At 48.9% G+C, this 18,639-nt stretch overlaps 11 protein-coding genes across 11 annotated transcripts; 7 read left to right on the forward strand and 4 right to left on the reverse strand.

The window, feature by feature from the left end:
* Positions 1-1,243: 1,243 nt before the first annotated feature.
* Positions 1,244-2,555, reverse strand: BU26DRAFT_79034 (uncharacterized protein). The gene has a single exon (XM_033836344.1). The coding sequence runs from the start codon at positions 2,530-2,532 to the stop codon at positions 1,702-1,704; it is 831 nt and encodes a 276-aa protein (XP_033680234.1). The 5' UTR covers positions 2,533-2,555; the 3' UTR covers positions 1,244-1,701.
* Positions 2,556-3,146: 591 nt separating this feature from the next.
* Positions 3,147-4,527, forward strand: BU26DRAFT_79041 (uncharacterized protein). Its single transcript, XM_033836345.1, has 4 exons — positions 3,147-3,338; positions 3,601-3,857; positions 3,902-4,240; positions 4,286-4,527. Exons 1-4 carry the CDS (start codon positions 3,215-3,217, stop codon positions 4,436-4,438), a joined length of 873 nt encoding a protein of 290 aa, XP_033680235.1. The 5' UTR covers positions 3,147-3,214; the 3' UTR covers positions 4,439-4,527.
* Positions 4,528-4,999: 472 nt separating this feature from the next.
* On the forward strand, positions 5,000-5,440 carry BU26DRAFT_508535 (uncharacterized protein; the record flags this gene model as incomplete). The annotated part of the gene is made up of 2 exons (XM_033827088.1): positions 5,000-5,225; positions 5,277-5,440. The coding sequence occupies 2 exons, from the start codon at positions 5,000-5,002 to the stop codon at positions 5,438-5,440; spliced, it is 390 nt and encodes a 129-aa protein (XP_033680236.1).
* Positions 5,441-6,241: 801 nt separating this feature from the next.
* BU26DRAFT_508536 (uncharacterized protein) lies at positions 6,242-6,838 on the forward strand (the record flags this gene model as incomplete). Its single annotated transcript, XM_033827089.1, has 1 exon — positions 6,242-6,838. The coding sequence occupies one exon, from the start codon at positions 6,242-6,244 to the stop codon at positions 6,836-6,838; it is 597 nt and encodes a 198-aa protein (XP_033680237.1).
* Positions 6,839-8,648: 1,810 nt separating this feature from the next.
* On the reverse strand, positions 8,649-9,600 carry BU26DRAFT_79051 (uncharacterized protein). Its single transcript, XM_033836346.1, has 4 exons — positions 9,449-9,600; positions 9,202-9,400; positions 8,954-9,157; positions 8,649-8,905 (listed from the first exon to the last, which is right to left on the reverse strand). Exons 1-3 carry the CDS (start codon positions 9,536-9,538, stop codon positions 8,976-8,978), a joined length of 471 nt encoding a protein of 156 aa, XP_033680238.1. The 5' UTR covers positions 9,539-9,600; the 3' UTR covers positions 8,649-8,905; positions 8,954-8,975.
* Positions 9,601-9,678: 78 nt separating this feature from the next.
* BU26DRAFT_433629 (ankyrin) lies at positions 9,679-10,452 on the forward strand (the record flags this gene model as incomplete). The annotated part of the gene is made up of 1 exon (XM_033824038.1): positions 9,679-10,452. A coding segment is annotated over one exon (774 nt), but the record flags the coding sequence as incomplete, so codon positions are not given.
* Positions 10,453-10,564: 112 nt separating this feature from the next.
* On the reverse strand, positions 10,565-11,542 carry BU26DRAFT_533262 (putative phosphoglycerate mutase; the record flags this gene model as incomplete). Its single annotated transcript, XM_033831145.1, has 5 exons — positions 10,565-10,643; positions 10,714-10,820; positions 10,902-11,004; positions 11,060-11,429; positions 11,494-11,542. The coding sequence occupies 5 exons, from the start codon at positions 11,540-11,542 to the stop codon at positions 10,565-10,567; spliced, it is 708 nt and encodes a 235-aa protein (XP_033680240.1).
* Positions 11,543-11,685: 143 nt separating this feature from the next.
* BU26DRAFT_522330 (uncharacterized protein) lies at positions 11,686-12,706 on the forward strand. The gene is made up of 2 exons (XM_033829765.1): positions 11,686-11,714; positions 11,757-12,706. Exon 2 carries the CDS (start codon positions 12,067-12,069, stop codon positions 12,337-12,339), a length of 273 nt encoding a protein of 90 aa, XP_033680241.1. The 5' UTR covers positions 11,686-11,714; positions 11,757-12,066; the 3' UTR covers positions 12,340-12,706.
* A 650-nt stretch (positions 12,707-13,356) lies between these two features.
* Positions 13,357-14,275, forward strand: BU26DRAFT_579011 (uncharacterized protein; the record flags this gene model as incomplete). Its single annotated transcript, XM_033834440.1, has 1 exon — positions 13,357-14,275. A coding segment is annotated over one exon (513 nt), but the record flags the coding sequence as incomplete, so codon positions are not given.
* A 63-nt stretch (positions 14,276-14,338) lies between these two features.
* On the forward strand, positions 14,339-15,263 carry BU26DRAFT_522332 (uncharacterized protein). The gene is made up of 2 exons (XM_033829766.1): positions 14,339-14,604; positions 14,660-15,263. Exon 2 carries the CDS (start codon positions 14,736-14,738, stop codon positions 14,970-14,972), a length of 237 nt encoding a protein of 78 aa, XP_033680243.1. The 5' UTR covers positions 14,339-14,604; positions 14,660-14,735; the 3' UTR covers positions 14,973-15,263.
* Positions 15,264-16,032: 769 nt separating this feature from the next.
* Positions 16,033-16,251, reverse strand: BU26DRAFT_433650 (uncharacterized protein; the record flags this gene model as incomplete). The annotated part of the gene is made up of 2 exons (XM_033824041.1): positions 16,033-16,119; positions 16,165-16,251. Coding segments are annotated over 2 exons (174 nt in total), but the record flags the coding sequence as incomplete, so codon positions are not given.
* Between the last annotated feature and the right edge of the window lie 2,388 nt (positions 16,252-18,639).

Genomic DNA, 18,639 nt, shown 5'->3' on the forward strand with positions numbered 1-18,639 from the left:
TACTTATAATTAAGCTATATTTTAAGCTTAGAATAGCGCGTAATAAAGTAGTTTAGCTAGATTTAGCCTACTACCTTCTTACTCTACTTAGTAAGCAGCTTGTTAGCTATATCTTAAACAGTAGCAAGCTAGAGGGCAAATCCTCGCGTGTCTAGGTTGAGTATATGCTCGACTATCGCCTGCTCTTCGTTCGCAGTAAGCTTTGTTCGATTAGGTGTCTTTTCGCGTCGTGGAGCGATTCCGTCGCGTCGACTGCGGACTTTCTCCCACCCTACGTTATAGAGAGCTGCAGCGCGCCGCAAGCTTAGCTCTAGGCCCTGTTGAATAGCCTAGAGCGCAAGCTGTATCCGGGATTCGTCTAAAGTCGATTGAGCGTTTGTGGAGGGCTTCATGATAGAGATAGTGGCATTTGGTGGGGGCTTGGCATTTTTGGGGGGTTCGATGATAAAGTACGTTATATGTCTTACACATGCAGGTAAATACACGGCTGCTTTCTCCGTTAGCATGTACTGCACGGGGCTTTTCCATTACACCGAGATTTACCTTGGCGGCATTAATCGCATGAAAACGGTAACCTTCCGATAGGCATTGCGCCCTCAAAAGAACCGCCTGATTCGGCTTTCCGCGTTTGATTATGTGACCGCGAACGCCTCGTTGCTCGCGGTGGGCTCCGAGATCTCGTGAGGCGATATCGAGAGAGCTGGACTGAAGCGATTGGTGGCAAGGTGAAGGACGGGGAGGACGTTCCAGCCCACCTGAGGTAGTTGGGGGAGCATGCATGATATGCCCCGAGAGTTATGAAGGATCGACCTTAGTGGCCCCTGCCTTTTGAGAAATTGCTCCCCAACAGTGGCGTCTGAAACTGAGAGGCGGCGGCTACTCGGGGAATCCTGCTTCTTGGCTGGGTACCCCGTGTGAGCCCCCCAGCGTCTAGCTACGTCAAGCTGCGTAGGATAGGGAGAATCTTGACATCTGGATCCTTCGCAGGAGGCCAGCGTTGTAGATCTTTATGGCCGTTTCCAGTTTACAGATTCAACGGCACTTCACAGCCGCAGGCACGACGATAAGCTCCGGAAAGCTGATGGGGCGCGATCGACTAACCTCAAGTGCTTGAGAAGCGAAGCTATGAAGCGGGAAGGGAACGGCGGAGGTGTTGCCAAGGCCGGGCTTGCAGATCCATCTATCGTGTGCATAAATCCGTAGAAATCTTGGCGGCTTCCTCACGAATTTGCGCGCGCCGCGAAAAATCAACTTCTTTAAACTTTGATATTTTCTCTTCAAATTTTCAAGAAAAGTTCTTCAAGATATAAAGAAGAGTTCTTGAAATTTTGAAGACAATCCTTTACGGCGTTGAAAAGAAATTCAAAGAAATGAAGAAACCTCCTTCATGAAGGATGCACAAAACACCACCCCTTCGATTCTCTTTAAAATTTGAAGGATCGTTCTTCAACATATGGAGAAGAGTTCTTTAAAATTTGAAGAGAATTCTTTAAAGCGTTGAAGAGAAAATGCGAAGTTTCTTATGCTTACATGGATTTTCTTTAAAATTTAAAGAACTCTTCTTCACGTATTGGAGAAGTCTCCTTCAAATTTTGAAGAAAATCTTTTAAAGCGTTGAGGAGAGATTTGTAGATAAAGGCGTCCTTTCTTGACCCCGCCCGCGCGCGCGAAAATCGAGAGGCTGCCAAGATTTCTACTGATTTATGCACACGATAGATGCTCGTTTATGGCGTTTCGTAGAGAATGCCAAGGTGAGAACTCTACTATACTGCGTGCCGCTCTCAGGAAAGAATCCAGGGAAATGTCTTTAAAGAAGGAGCGAAAGCTGTACTGATTGTATAAGGGCCGGAACTCGGACTCGTTGACGTGGTACACGAAATAGCAGACGAAGTTCACGGCGGTGAACCACTCCTCGATTTCCCAGCTCGAGAGTTCGCCGATGAAAACGTCTGCTAGCGAGAAATACGCGCCCCCCGGTTTATGGCGCCGGAGCTGAAAATATAACAGGAGCCAAAGAATTGCTCGTTCGATCCTGTGGAGCTCTTCTTGGCTCAGAATGCTGGTGAGCGGCGGCCATCCTTCGATCGCGGGAGCTCGGAATGCTTTCGCAGCCACATCGGCTGCCCGATGGACGATGATTTGGGAGAGGATGTCGATATCGAGGGTCAGCGTGCAAAGGAGCTTCAGCGTCTGTAGCGGGGGGAAATCGATATGTTCGGGGTGGCCCGACGCCGGCTCGAGATAGCGGTTATAGAGCTGGCGAATATCTTCTTTGTTTGCCGGAGAAGAAAGTAGTAGCCCTTGGCGAACGGCAAGAAGTGTCCTGATGAGGTGGCGCAATTGTGGAGGCCACAGGTGAAGAAGGGACCGGAGGACGGAGTTGGAGTGTGTTTGGAAGAGGTCTCGCACGCTGTTCGAAGCGCGAATCAACGCGAGAGTCGAGAAGGGGTCGCAACGCAGGACGCGCAGCTGCAGCTCGACTGGCAGGCGGAAGAAACTGAAGGGCCGCGAGGCGGAGGTGGAGGGCGCCATGGTGATGGGGGTGAGGGGAGAGAGGAAGGCGGAAGAAAGTAGGAAAGCCAAACGGAAATGGAGCCGACAGGACGGGAAGCGCGCGGTAGCCGCCTCCAAAGCGGTGGCAATCTACAACATTGAATGGAGCATGGCGCGGGCCGCCCTCCGCGGCTTTCTATGGTTAAAACGGAAACCGGGGGCGCCCTATTCGAGGCGACGTTCCTCGGCCGTGACTCTTATCCCCTTTGATAGGGCCCTCGAGTGCCTTGACCCAGCCAACTCTTGCCATGATGGCTTCACTTCCGACTGAGAACTGACACGGGTCGAAGTAGCCCGCATTAAAACGCCACCCAACAAACACGAACCAAGAACCCGGCGGTCCGCTGTGGAGAGATTAGGGCAGGTTATAATCCGCACGTCACCGCAGGAAGTCTGGTACTTCTTGAAGGGGCCGTTGGTTGTGGCGAGCTCTGAGACCGTACTGGACATCTTAATTTGATCGCGGACCGAGCTCTTGGGGGAAAGCCTCAGGTGGAGAGAATGGCATGATGTACGAGAAGATCGTGTGCGGCGAAGGGGCATGGCTCGCATTCAAAGATGGTTAGCGCGAGGACACTTACGCGATAGGATCCGATGACCAAGCCACCCTACCTCCAGATCAACCCTGCGGCATTCCCCCTTGGCGAGAAAACCCACGCAAATGGGGTGCCCCTACCCGACTACTCGACCTCCACCAGGGTCCGTCTCGGTCCCGAAGCAACTTGGATGCTCTGCCCCGCCAGTTTCGCCTCCTTTCCCACCCGTCTATGGCTTCGCTTCTCAAGGTAAGCCGAGCACGCTCCGTCAGCTTTCTGATCCAGCAACCCCCCGAAACTGGGCAAGGGTGGGGATGCCGTGAATGTATATCATGCACGTCCCCGACGAGGCTGGAACGTCCTTCAGTCCACACCGCCCTACCGCCTTTCTCAGTCCTTCACCGGTTGCCTTCCTGCACGTTCTTTGCCTGCATCCTGTACGCTGCGATTTACGCCGACATCGGTTATCCTCGTTTCCCTTCTTACGACATGATTAACCTATGGCCTGTAGGCGCTCTGGTCGTCGCGCGACTCATCTGGCTGCTCGGTCACCACCATGCGCGCCGTCCCTGGGGAGATGCAAACCTTCCAGGTATCGCTGAACACCGCCCCTGGGGGAAAGGCATGAAGCATAGGGTGTGTGCCTTCGGGTTCGCAATTGGCTGCTTGGGTTCTGAGGCAGCTCTCCTCGCCTGGCTATATACTGGGAATGAACCGGCATATTGGATGTCCTTGACGTTGCCTTGGACGAACGGGCTCGTGATTGAGGTTTGTATTCGCCTATGTAGATGGGCAATTGCTAAGAAGCCCAGACCTATATTTGCTGGCAAATCGTCGGCTTCTTTCCCCCGGTCCTGTCGGAACATCTGTGGTTACGTCTAGGGTTAATCCTCGCCGCCGTAGTCACCATCACGTTTCAGCTCTGTGGTGTTCTGGTACCATTGAAAGCGCTCGCTTTTATTGCAAACGCCGTCTTCCGTTTTACAGTGACGGCCGCTATCGCTCTTTACATCTACAAGTGGCCGACCACGAGGACACGAAAATTTAAGCTCATTGGATGTCTTTTCGGATTCGCAACTCTCGCAGACGTTCTTCTCGCCCTTTTGTTCCCTCTTCACTACCAGAGTTCTCTCATCCATGTGTATTGCTTGGTAAGAGAGCCACCACGACAAAACTTCTCCTGCTAATCTGAAGAGACACATGCTCTCCTAGAACTCGCTATTCTTTTTCTTCTGTATGCCATCCGAGTCTGGAAAACCGAGAATAGGGGGAGCCATGGCTTTAGAGCGTCAACAAGAGCATTGGGGTGTACGTCGATTAACACCGAACTATCCCAGCCCACATCGTAATCTTCGGTACACGAAAGGAACGTAATAGGGAAGAAACTTGCGGGCGAGTCGGCTTGACAAGTGAACGCCGCCCAACGACGAATCCGGTTCAACTCCAATCGCTTACGTCCTTCCATATGTTTCCTGCAGCTTCCGGCCCCTCATGCCAACTCACCGCATTCTCTTGTAGTTACTATTTTTAATCTAGCCTATCTCTTGCCGCTAGCATCTCCCGTGCTTGCATGCTCCCCCTGCGGCCTGGGTTGGATGAGGGAATGGGCCAATAGCGACGATGCGGGCGGGTAAAGAGACCTATCCAACCCTGCCTGCGTGTTAGAACGCCAAGAAGCTGAGAGCCCGACAATAGTATAAAAGCTCTGAATTTCGCAATCTAACACCTGTTTCCGTATCTCCTCGTGCCCCATCCCCTTTCCAGTACCTCCCTCCCAGAACATCTGCAGTAGCCGGAACTCCGTCTTAGTCTTTACTATGTCTCTCCCTCTCCGGGAACAGTGCGACATAGTCGACAGTGCCTTGGAGGCGGCAGGGAACTTTCCTCCTGAACTGTCGGACTAGCCGTTTATGTTTTCGCCCCCATCGAAGAGACTAGAAAACGGCAATGTGCAGGTCTCTTACTCCCATCCTCCCGAGGGTATCGGCCTTCCTGTTCTAGACAGTATTGAGCCTATTAGCATGAAAGTCACGGTTACGCGTGACAATCTAGCCCAAGCGGAAGGTAGATTAATCGAGATCTCTAGCAAAGACTTTAAGAAACTCCTTAGACGGCTGGACAGCCAGGAGGAGCTCAGTATGTATCGTAATAAAGCCTCCAAGCCGAGTCTGTACTAATCTATGTGAGACCGAGTCCAGGAGTATAACAAGAGACAAGACGAGTTTGCGCGAGTGAATATGCAGCATGCCAAGGCTTTAGCGCAGGCGCAGGAGGAAATAAGGCGACGAAAGGCAGAGGCGGCAGAGGCGGCAGAGGTAGCAGAGGCAGCAGAGGAGCAGAACATTAAATAAGGCAGGCGGATGGTACAGCGCTTAGCTGCAAGACCAGCTGCAGGGTTGGCTTCAGCGCTAGGCAGGACGATTCACTAGGTAATGTAATGTAGATAGAATCTTCCACAGAATACACGAGCGCACCGAAAGATGGCTGCCGTAATCTTTTCCTAGTAGTCTGTCTATACTAGTCCGGCTGTACGTGATGCTGCAAGCTTGGCTTTAAAGAGGCAAGAGATGCTACCTTCTCTAACCTGCAGTTTGTCTAAATAGTCGTGCTTCTAATTAAGCACGCCAGCGCTTGCTCCAGCCCTCGAAGAGCTAACCAGACCATCCCTACTCCCGCACAGAGCGCCTAATAGCCACGCTAAGCTTATACCGCGATGGCGGATACCCCATCGGCTAACTAGAAGTAAAGCCGCTCGCTTTGCATCCCGCCGCGGAGCCACTTCCCCCAAGGGTAAGTAAGGGCCCATGCTCTATAATATATCATGCACGCTCCCGGCAGAGACGTCCTCCAGTCTTTTACCAGTTGCCTTCCTGCACGACTAGCCTTGCCCTCGTCCCGATCACGCTTTCGTGCGCTGCGCCTACCGTCGTCCGCTTAGGAAGGTATTAGGATTGGTAACCAACCCTCCAGCATTGGCTACCCCACACTAATACCAGCAACCACCGTCACAACCTCCTCCAGGCCCTGTCCATCAACGCACCGAGGGCGGCTCGGATCAGAGTCGAGTGCCAAACTTAACGCTTCCGCACTCCCAATCCACGACGAACCTTATTCGCAACTCTACAACAGCGCTGGCCCAGTCCAGTCTTAAGATGTGGAAGATGGGTGAGCAGGGAGAGCTATTCGCGAAGAAGCGAGAAGACGGAGATAGCGGGTGTTTTCGGTCGGAGGGGGACGAAAGGAACCAGGGAGGCGCAAGTCCTGATACACTGCCACAGCGAAGCGAGGCTGCGAGTGTGGAGAAAGAGAGAAGATCACTGAACTCTCGACACAATGATGGCGGGAATCCTTGGAGCTCGATATCACACATCGAGTGCATACTCGATATCAAGACAGCCACAGACGGCGTGCTTGTGCGAGCGCTGGTGGAATTGAGGGAAGAGTGTGGTATAATTCGACTTGTGGGCATGGATTGGAATCTACCCGAACAGTGGCGGGAGAGGGTGAAGGAGCTTATTAGCGAGTTGGCTTACAAGGCGGCCGAAAGTTTGTCGAGAGTTAGAGGTTGTGCTAGGCTTGATATCTATACCAAGTTCCAGCTTGAGGATGTCGTAAACTGTGACGACGATCGCAGGATCTTGTTGAATGGAGCGGCTCTTCCTCGTGACCGCGTTGGCGAGTTAGCAGGCTACGCGGCATTCTTGAAGCAGGAAGCGGCAAGCCTAGGGGATATGGCCCGCCAACATTAGCGTGGCATCCAGAATACATCGATTTGGGTGATGCCCTTGTGCCAGGGCGCGAGTGACCGCGCCATGTATTTGGCTCTACAGGAACCGGGTCGAGAATGAGGCATGATCTCACATGCAATCTCCTCTCACTTGTGTTCCCCTCTCTTGAGTTTACCTGCGCTACGCCATAAAGTAGGTAGAAGCACCACCCACTCCGGTGAGGCATGATCTGATGATTGGCCCGATGAGCTGCGTCACTCGGCAGACGAGGTAGTTGCACGGCACAGAGACGGGGGTCCATGGTGTGCGTGTTGAGCACCTTTAACAGGGAGGCCCTGCGAAGTGGCGTGTACTGCGCACTGCGTCTGACTCAAGTGATTGTAGAGTTATGTTGCGTACGCTGTTCGCCTAGCCCCTCCCCACATGCCCCTTTTCGGGCAGTCCGCATGCAGGCTTCTTCGAAAGATGCATCTACACGAGCTGATCTTTCGTTCTGCTACCTAGGTAAATGTGGGACGCTAATGCAACAAAGACCACCGCAGGAGAGCTCAGACCCGCAGCGGTATATATAAAAAAATGCGCGGGCGTAGAGCATCCATCCCATCCCAAACACCATTCACCTGACTCCTCAATATGGACATGATCGAACTCGACAATGCGCTGCCCAGGTTGGTGGGAGGTGAGAACCTTCTTCTGTAACTGACTGGCCTACTGACTTCTGAAAGACCAGATAAAATGGCTGCAAACCCGCTACAAAGAATCGGACCTAAGAATGAGATCGACTATCGTGATCTCAGGCAATGTCGTCTCGAGCTATCAGGTCATTCTCTACCTTGACGAAATTCGGGACGGGAAAATCACTACGCTCCACTGTACGAAACCAACCGTGGTCTGTTTGGCATACCGCAATATGCACAAATTCTTGCACGATAGGATTGACTCCTTTATCGGGGAACCAGAAAATTTGGCTATTGGTTGACTAGGGGGACGGGAGGCGCGCGACAGCAAGCCTCAGCTGCTTCACCCCGCGCACTCAGGATGGGTTATCTACTAGAAAATTTGAATGTATTATGTCTGGTCGTGTTTTCTCCTCCTTCCTTTTCCCGTTAGTAGAATAGTTCTTGCGATGATTATTCGGCGTGGGGGCCGCCAGAAGGCAGATCTGCGGCGAACGGGGTCTCTATTCTACGGGTAAGCGTTAGACATGGCAGGTACATAATACCATACGTGCCGCTTTCGGTGTCGATATCCTAGTTGAAAACAACAACATTCGAGGAACTCGAGGTACACGTACGCGACAACGGGACGATAGTCGAAATCGGCGCATTCCTTTGGAATGCTTTCGCCGGCACGGGGCAGGACTCTACTGCGTATTATACACACTTCCGGTGTGCACTGCCGTAGCCGCTGCAATGCCTTCAGGAATCTATACAATCCGCGCTGGTATGCGTCGAAGCTAATGGAATTCCTACTTGCGCAAGCCGACATGGTTATTGAAACTAGAGTCCGGCCGGCGGAGCTAACACAGAACATGTCCCCTTACAACTACTAGTTAGAGAACCTCACTACATTACTGACCAAGTGCGTCGAACCCCAAGGTCTGGCGAATACATGGATGGGCATTCTTCAAGGATTCGAGCCTCCGTCTTAGAATGGTAAACTAGAGTACTATCTTCTCTACTTCTATGTTGGCGTAGTTCACAACTTAACTTCGCCGCCAAAAATATAAGAGTGCTACACCTTGACGAAAATAAAGCTGCGCCCAAAGAGATTGCAAGAGGGGCTGCGCACAACTTTGCGCATAACGATGGACTATCCTCTTCTGGCGAGCGTGGCGATGCTTCGGAGTGTCTTTAGTTCGATACCATGCGTATTTCTGCGAAGGATTTGTATAAAAGCGCTGTTAAGGTGACGCCCTTACGCGAAGAACGAGCTCAGGAGGTGGAACGCGATGCCGGGGTTCCTACACCAAAACTTTCCGCGAGCAAATCTTGATTCAGCATCTTCTATAGTGGTTACACGGGCGGTCATGCACATCCCCGGTGATGCCTCGCCTGTCCTCGAGCTCCTTGGGTGGACTAGGTATGCCTGAGACGTCGGAGCCTTTCCCTAGATGGCTGTAGTGGGTCAACATACAGAGGAGGAACAGCTCCCATGCTCAATGTCCCAATCCGCTCTTGCGCAGCTTGCTCATCTTCCGTATTGGCCATAGACTACCCTCTTGAAGGCGTCGCACGGTTTCTCCAGCGTTGCGGGCAGGGGTTGAGTCTTGGCTTGCAGCAGGCTGCCCCGTCTCGGAATGAGCGTCTGTCGATTGGCTTGCATGGCGTGTGCGACTCCCTATTATGATTAGAGGAATATTGCTGCTTCTATGCCATACATACCTGCAGTATGGCGGCAGTCTCGGATCGCTAATGACATCCGCCAGCCAAACACGTCTTCCCCAACCTCGGGAATGTTCCATGCGGCTAACTCAGCGTTAACCCGTTTCATCATCTCCTCCTTCTCCTCAACTGGTACCGCCGGCCACGTCCAGTCTGGGTGCTTCTGGTGAACCATTTTTGCTTCCGACTTGGTGAGGCGCTGTCTAGCTTTAGCAATCGCGCCGTTATTTCTAGGCCGCCTGCATACGTAGAACCTGTCCCATTGCCATTTAGTGTACCCGGCCTTCTTCCGCGCGTCTTCTGGGGTTGCCTTTTTAGGAAGCGCGAACGGGAGCATGGCGACGACGTGTGACGTTGGTTGTTAGACGAGCGATGTGGGCGATGCGGGTGGTGTGGGTGGGACGCGCTGCGGGGATCCGGGAAGCACGGACTGGCGGCTAGGAGCAGCAATTTCCCCATATCCACAGCATTGTCACGGACGCCATGGGCCGCACCGCACTTGACTGGGCCACGGCTCTGGCCCAGCTGTCTGACATGAAACTACTGATCGACCGCGGCTCCCCCTTAAACACAATGGATGTAAGCGGCCGCACTACGGTCCTGCATGCAGTCGATAGTCACAACGACGATGCCCTCCGCATCGTCCTCGAGGCCGGCGCAAATCCCAACCCCGAAGTGCCAAAAGGCCTGTTCCGCAGCAGCCCGCTCACTGCCGCCAGCTTCGGCGGTCTGTTGGGGATGGTCAAATTGCTCATTAAATTCGGCGCCAAGGTCGACGCGTGCAACCCGGAGGGTCGAACAGCGCTGCTAACGGTTGCCAGCATGCAAAACGTCGAATGTGCGGATATCCTACTCACTTATAGCGCTGACCCGGGCTACATATCGAGTAACGGACAGTCACCGCTTACGATGGCGATGATCTATAACAACCACGCTGTGCTGAAGCTCTTCATCGACCGGTGTGACACCAGCCGCCTAAAGGGGGTCCAGCTGCTGTTCATCCTAGCCGAGTCGGCGGACGCCGAGACGATGTCGATCCTCGCGTCGTCAGACCTGCTAAAGTATAGGCTATGGAACGGGGATGAGTTCGCTGCTGGCCGCGAAGTCCTTCGGTCGCGAATAGACTATGATGAGGAACTGGGCAATGCCTACGAGGAGTTATTCTCCATCACTAGGGCCAGCCAGGAGGCAGCTCCGGCGGCTGACGGGGCCGACTCCGGGCTGAGCGGCAGTGTTCCAGTATCTGTTTGATTACAGAGAAAATGAGTTTCAGGATGCCAGATCTCATGTAGGCTAAGACTTTGCGGGTTGGAACAGCATACTCCTTCGTTACCCTCCTTTTCTCACATCACTACCGTCTCATCTAGAACTTACTCTCCTCCTCGGATGGAAGCGCTAGGCCAATGTGGATGGCCGGTTCGTTGATGTTATTCTTTTTGTAGCTATCGGTCGGTGTAATTTAACGTTAGCGCTATAGCTTACTATAACCTTAAGTTATCAGAAAAGGCATACCTCAAAATAGCCATTGCCCCGGGGGCTAATATCATCTGGAGAGGACTATCAATTGATAAACCGAGCCATCGCTTCACAAAACAACGAAGGATAAGGCCATGTGCAACCTGCAATTCTCATCTCTCAGCCGCTATAGGTAAAGCTGGGGAGCAAAATAAAGGGCTAATACGAAGGGCGAAAGGACGTACAAGAAGGACATCAGCGGGTTTCTCTCCACACATGTAAGGCTTCTGCATCTCTCTAATCTGCGAGATAAGCTTGTCTAGCCGCTCGGTAACTTGCTGGCTTGATCTTTAAGGTATTAGCAACAGCCCATTAGCAATAACCAGGTAAGGGCACAACATACTCTCCACCCTCACACCCATCTAACCAGATATCCCACTCCTTCTCCTGGTCTAGACCCCTCTTCTTCCTCAAAAGTCTGATCTCCTGGTCTTTACGTCCTTCATAATCGCCATAACTCCACTCCGTGATGTCCTCAGTATAGGTAACCTTCCCTGCGACGACATCGGGGTAGGCCGACAGCAACAGCTCCAAGGTCTTTACAGCCCTCACCCTTGGGCTGACAAACACCTGCACAAGGCGGCGTGGGTCGAGGAGTCTGCCGGCACCCACGAGCCTCGCTGCCACCGAGAAGACCTGCGCAACGCCCGCCTGGGTCAGCTCAATCTCTGTAAAGCTCGTGAAGCGGCCGGACTTGGCCCATTCCGTCTCTCCTGTTTACAGCACGTGTATCGTCAACAAACGGTTCATTTTAATCTGGTGAAGCGAAGAACTTACCATGGCGAAAAATGATTACACGCGGTGTCAGGGCGTCTTGGTCGGACATGGTGGTGTGTTGGGATTGATGAAGGAGTAAGGACCTTAGTTTTGGTCCCGGATTTTGCCGCAGTTATGCCGGGTAGCGTGGCTTGGCGGGCCACTAACTCGGTGCTCGGGTGTTGATCGCGTTCTGCCCCTACCTTGTGGAGAGTAAAAAAGGCGCGCTGGAACGGCTCAGGACAGCATGTTCCCCCATTTTCGTTGCTGACAGGTTGCTGATAATCCAAAGTATAGCTGATCATCACATCCGATCGCGAATCGTTCCCTTCCCGTAGAGTTCCGGACTCTTTTCTCCTCCAAAATCACCTCCTCACCCGTACCTCTCGCCCTTTCCCGTCGCTCCAATTCCTCTTCGTTCCTGCTGGTCGGTCCTCGTCCATGATCAATAATCCCTACAGGCTTGCGACACTGTACCCATAAGCCGGGGCTACTGCTGTCAAGTCACAAACGAGACATTCTGGCCAGGGTTTGAAGACCTTCAGAACGCTTCTCCGGGCAACTTTGTCTTCGCGATGGTGTTAGGATGGTGTTATGTCCTATCAGCTCGGCATATCGAGCTCCCTCCTCCTCCTCCTCCTCCTCCTCCTCAGGACTCGATCTACAGACGTCAAACTCTTTAGACGAGCCCACGCGACCAAGCTTCCGATCGATACGCACAGAAGTGGTACCCGGTTCTCGTGCCGCACTACAAGGAGGCAGTCTTCCCAAATATGGGTCGTGCGCGACCTGGTAATGGGAAGGAGGATGTGGCAGCCGCAACACCTCAGCGGGGATTCTCTGGACGTAGAGAAGGCACTAGTCTGAGTATAGGAATACAAATCGTCGCTCGCCACGGTCGAAAGACAGCAAGGAATAACGGCCCCTGACTACGGAAGCTCGGCTCAAGGACAACGACGTCTTGTCGGGCGACTATGCCATCGCCAACAAGGCGAGGTCGGTTGGCCCGGCCAAATTGCAAGTTTCTACGCCTTGTGATTGACCTCCAAATCCTGTAGCTCTACTTTAATTTCCTCTCAGTCTGCGCCGACTCCGCCTTCACCTGCGATTAGTTATATATTTAGCGGAGGCTATGCGTAGATAGTTTGGCCTAAGATCAAACTCTTTGATCTTTATCTCTATCTGGTGAAATATGTGTATAGGGAGTATAATCAAGGCTCGATACTTCTGGCAAGCTCAAAAATTGTTTGATGATCCTCATATAAAGCATGATAGGTGCCATCATCGACCGACCATTTCTGGAATCCCGGGGGGGAATATCCCGAATGCTCCCAATCGATCACACACTTCACTATTAGCGTATTCGGGTCCATCCTTAGGTTGTTGGGACCTAAATCGCCATGAGTGAATACGAACTCGTTGTACGAAGATGTCTTTGTGTCCTAGTGCGTCGATGGGCCGTAACCTCCACTCATACGCACACGAGACCGATAACATCACTACCCGGTACATCTTCTTACAGCGCATCTTAAAAAAGGCGAAAGAAAAAGGATTGATGAGTAGGAGTAGGCTGTCACCTTAAAGAATAGAATCATTTGAAGAAATACCGGTTCGCTAGTGCAACTGCTTTGCATAATTTGGGCTGTCAATGCCATCGCGGTTTTTGGCCATGGTTGACGGTGGCCAGCGGCGTGGATTGGTGATGGTGAGCAGCGCGGTGGATTGGTGGCGGTGGCCAGCGCAGTGTCCAATGTCGTGGGAACCATTTGCCCCGTCACGCATGCGGGAACTCACTCCAATACGTCGACTATCGCGGTGGCAACCTGCTCCACCCCCCACCAACCAAGCCTGTGTTCCCACGTCCTATGCTCACTATGCCTCGAATACGCTGTAGCCATTGGACGATGTATATATAAAATCTTTTTTGCGCTACGGATAATTGGCTATTGCGTGTCGCTGCGCGCGTCGTGCCACGCACTAGCGCTGCAGCCGAGTTCTCTCAGAAATAGAGAAGCACAGCAAATGGAAGCAGGAGAAGGACGAATACGAACGGGGGAGATCTCGCTAGGGGTCCTAAAGAAGGCGTCAGCTCAGCTTATCCGTAAAGATATAGTGAGTTACATACACATCGAGGACAGGCCACAGGCCCTCAAATTCGCCGCAGGGGATGCAGATGGGACCCACCACTACGGATGTCCAGTGAGGCTCGGATGCTATATCGCGCCATTTCTCCGCTTGTTCGAATGCGTCGGACAAGGTATCGTCGATGATTCTGTAGTCGTGGTCGGTCAGTGGAATGGGAGGGTCACGAACGTAAGCCCATCTCACCTCGCAACGGCTCCACAGCTCCGTGATGGGCTCGCGGAGCGATACACCAGTCTCCTCGGCATTCCTTAAGGGAAGAAATTCGATGTTTGGGTTGAGGTATGTCAGGTCGCCTTTGTCGAGGTGGTCTTCCAAGGCTCTTTGGAGCGTAAAGATGAACCCGCATTGACTGCGCTTCTTTGAGCGTCTGCGTCGCTTCCGGTCGCCCTTGTCGCCCCTTTCTGGGTGTCGCTGTCACCACTTCTTTCGTTGGCACCGCCTCCTTCGGGGATCTGTCTCTCCTTTATCGCGTGTCGCGGCGTTCAGTCGTTGCGAGGTGGCGTTGCGCGCAATTTTGCCGCTTTGTCTGGGAGTGTAGGCGGTCGAACACAGCTTCATCATGTCATAAGCAGTGGCGATAGGTGGGATTATCGAGTGTTGAGTGCGATATTGATGTTGTTGTAATGTTCGCAGTTCGCCGTCAGCTTGGCGGGGCGCTGGAGTGTCCCGGCTTGGCGTCAACGCTGGCTCCTCGCTGGCGAGCTTAACAACCGTCTTCGAATCTCGGGAGCCACCCTTTGACGCCCCACGAGAAGCCCGCGCAAGCCAACCTGTCCATACGCCGTTAAGGATCCTGTAGGCGCTGTGCGAGAATGTGGGCGTAATACCGTCGAAGATAGCGGACTGCTAAAATCTCTGCCTTCACCCAGACCGCGCGTTCCAAGAACGTCCAGTCCATCGAAGAGTTGCAAGAGGAGGATTGAATGGGTTAGGGCCCCAGAGTAGGCGAGACCAGTCGCTATTTACCAACGTCAAAGACGAGATATGGTACGTGGATTAACCCTAACCTAGAGTTGAGCTACTTTTTCACTCATTTGACAAGCTATCCGCAGTTCCTCCCCTAACCGCGATATCCTTTTCCTACGGCCTTCATCCATCTTATAAATATTGCTCTCGCCATGGCAAGTCCTTACTTTAATCCTGCGAACAACTATGAAGCCCAGCATGAAGGCAGCGAAGCCTTTGGGATCAACAGCACATACGTTCGTCGCTTCCTAGCTCGGTTAGCACTTCGTACCACGGCGAAGTTCTTCACTCGGGACGGGCCATGCATACCGCTTTCCAAGCACATAATTCTCAAAACAGGATATTCAGTACACCTGTCTAAAGCCGTCACGATGAAGTATGTCGCTTAACATACATTAATCCCTGTCCCTACAATTTATTGCTCCTTTCTTCACAAGAACAGAGCGTATATTGTCATAGAACGGATCCGAGGCGAGACTTTGGCAGGTGCCTGGAAGAACCTATCTAAGGAGTCTCTTCGGAAAATCTTCTCGCAGCTAAAGGAGATAATCAAAGAACTTCGGACTTTAGAGCCTCCGCCTAATACGGGAGTAGAGAGCTGCGTTGGTAGCTCCTTGTACGATTCTCGCCTACCCCACGGGACGCCGCGCTTTAGGCCTTTTAAGACTATCCAAGAGTTTCACCGCTAGCTAAGAAAGGATCTTGAATTAACACAGATAGGCGAACACGTTACTAAACAAGACGCCGACAACATTAAAGCTATAATTAGTAAATAAGATAGCTAGTAGCCGCCCCTAGTTTTTACACATTGCGATCTAAACTCGTCTAACATCTTAATTCATAAGAATGAGATAGTTAGAATCATCGATTAGAAGTTCTTAGGGTAGTATCCTCTCTATTAGAAATACACGTCTGCGTAGTTTAGAAACCTTACTAGAGGCGAATAGCAAGGTATACTTCTTTTATTACTCGACCTCTACTCTAAAGAACTAGAAATAGAAGCGACGCGTAACAGATAGTAGAGCGAGTAGTAAGGCTGTTAGAACACTATATAATATAGTTATCTGCACTTAGCATAACGTAACTATTTTCTTCTTAACGTATAGTCTTCTTCTCTTCGAGTAGATTATATATTAGTTTAGGCTTTAATATATTCTCTACCTTTTCGTACCTCTCTATAGTAGTTTTCTAAGCGGCGTATTCCCTTACAAACGTCTTAATTTTCTCTTAATCTAGCTAAGAAGAGCCTATACACTTTCTGTTCTTCGAAATTTCTACTAGAGCCTGCCTAACCTAGCTACGGCATCTCTAATTCAGGTCGCTATTAATAATTAAAAGACCTTAAAGAAGATTAACTAGACGCTGTTTATTCTTTACCTTTACAATAACGATACGCGTAAGTAGTGTATTTATTAATTAGACGTTGCTAACGCTCTTCTCTTCGTATACCTATTCGCTAGTTAGGTTATTCTTTACATAACAGCGAATACTAGGAATATCTATACTCTTCTTAGCTTTTAGTCTAATTAGAAACGTCTAGTAAAATCTAGAGATGTTAGCTTATATTAAGGTAATTTAGACGAACGTCTCTAGAGACCTTCTTTTCTTATTACCTACAACTCTACTAGAGTACAGAGTAATATATAGACGCTTCTTATTCGTAGCTATAGCGTATCGTTAATAGCGAAGACACGAACACGTTGTTATAATTCTACTTTTCGAGATATAGCTCTTCTCGAAAAATAGAATAGAGTAAGAAATCTTTAGCCTTTACTAGAAAGGCTAAATTAATAGAGAACTAGAAGAATTAAAACATATAATAGCTATACTAGTATTTATAGGTCTTACTATAGATATTCTAGCTTAGCACTATAGCTAGCTATTACGAAGCAGGTAATATAGTAATATAATATATTATACTATAAGAAGTAGAAAGCTTAGCAGGCTACGGGAAATATCTATATAGGCGCTAAGACGCTAGCAAGACGCTAGCCGCCGTTACGTAAGTAGTACCTAAACCTAAACCTATATTAGTGCTATAATAGTACCCCTCTTCTACTTTACTATTTGTCTTAAATAGCCTAACTTCTAAAAAATTCTCTCTATCTCTGTTAGAGCTTAGCTAACTTTCTTACCTATGTTAGTAGTTCTAGCTTTTCTAGGTGTATACTATAGAAGGCTAGAATTACTTTATCTTAGCCTCTAAGGTCTATTACTAGTTGCTAGAAGAGCTTATAGTGTCTCTATTTAACAAGGTATTATAGGTCTCTATAGTTATTATAGCTATTAAGTAGCTTATTAAATTCCTATTACTTAGTTACTTCGTCTAATCTGTTCTTTTGTTCTAGGACTCTTCTACGCAGGTAGCGTAACTTCGCTTTGTTAATCTTATCTTATTCTAAAAGGCTTTTAGCATTATGTTAAGGTTGTAGAAGCGAGTAATAGAATACTAGAAAGATTTTTATAGATAGTAGTAGGTCTAGCAGACAAGCGCGTAGGTAGACTTTCTTAACTTTATATAGTTTCGCTATCTTATTATCCCCTTTCTTTATTAGGCAGTTAGTTTTTATGTTACGTGTATTAACGTAGACCTTCTAGCCTTTCTTATAGCGTAGCGCGTCTTTCTAGTAATTATTAGTATATTACTTATACTAGTTAATAGACTACTATGCGAGGGCTTTTAGTTAGGTAAGTATACGCTTAAAGCGGTCTGTAATAGCGTTAGCACAGTAGAACTACTATTTCTACGTTAGAGATAAGTTTAGTAGATATAGTTATAAGAGCTCTAAACCTAATTAGAGGTTATAGCTATAGTTCGCAAAGAATAGAAACACGCCTATAGTCTCTAATACTATATTATTTATCGTAAATTTAGCAAGAGGTAGCTATTAGACCTAGTTATCTTAGTAGAAGTTTATAAACGCGCGAAGGTATTGTTTAACACTACTATTAACTCTTTTCGTTTAGCTGTTAGTCTCTAGATAGAAGGACAATAAGTGTTTTAGCTTAATACCTAGCCTCTCTAAGAGGTAGTGCTAGAATTTAGAAATAAACTATATGCCTTAGTCTAAAACTATATTATCTAGCGTACTATATAAATAGTATACGCGGCTTATAAAAGTATCTACTAATTTCTCTATAGATAGTAAAGAGACTAGAATAAGATAGCGTATTTTAGTAAGGCGGTAGATAACTACTAGCAGGTGCTTATATATTTACCTATTCTTCTTGCATAGTAGTAATAGGGTAATATAGTTAACAGATATATCTAACTAGGCACGAAATAGTACTAGTAATAGTTAAAGAAAGCCTTAAGAAGTAAGGCGTAAGCTTTTAATACGTATGCACAGCTCGCAAGCTCTAACGTATTTCTTAACGTCTCTAGTAACTCTAGGCTACTAGTAGTCTCTTATAACTAGGTTAATAGTTTTAACTTAGCTAGAGTATCTAGTAAGGCTAGTAGAGTAAGTTTAGTAGAGAATTTAGATTCGTAACTTATTATTAGGCGGAGTAAACAATTAGTTTTAGTAGTAGATCTATCTATTAAGAGTTCTATAATCTAGTATTAGTATTCTTAGCTCTTTTTATAGTATTCTTAGCTATTATTTTACTTATTTATTCTAAAGAGTAGACATTATAGCTTAGGCTATATCTAACCTTTAGTACGCTAGGTTAATTAGGTTATTAATAGGCTTAGCTATAGCTAGTAGAATAATATTAATTAGGGCGGTATATAGATTCTAGGTATTCTAGACCTCTCTAAGAAGATCTACTAGTATAGCTAGGTTAAATTATTCTAAGAGAAGTACTATACACTATCTATTCTTAATATAATTATTATTTACGTCTATTTTAGCAAGGCGATTTCTAGGTTTCTAGCTTAGCGTATCTAGGCGAATAGCCTTTAAGCCTAGTTAGTATATAATCTAGAAGTTAAACTATAAAAGAAATTCTAACTACTAGACTTAACGCTAGCTTAGAGTTTTAGTTAAGGTAAAGTATTCTAGTATTATAAGCTATTCTCTTAGCTAAGACTAAGGCTTACTTTTATAGAGA

This window comes from Trematosphaeria pertusa (genome assembly GCF_010094035.1).
Source record: "Trematosphaeria pertusa strain CBS 122368 unplaced genomic scaffold BU26scaffold_13, whole genome shotgun sequence".
In the NCBI taxonomy this organism is placed as follows: Eukaryota; Fungi; Ascomycota; class Dothideomycetes; order Pleosporales; family Trematosphaeriaceae; genus Trematosphaeria; species Trematosphaeria pertusa.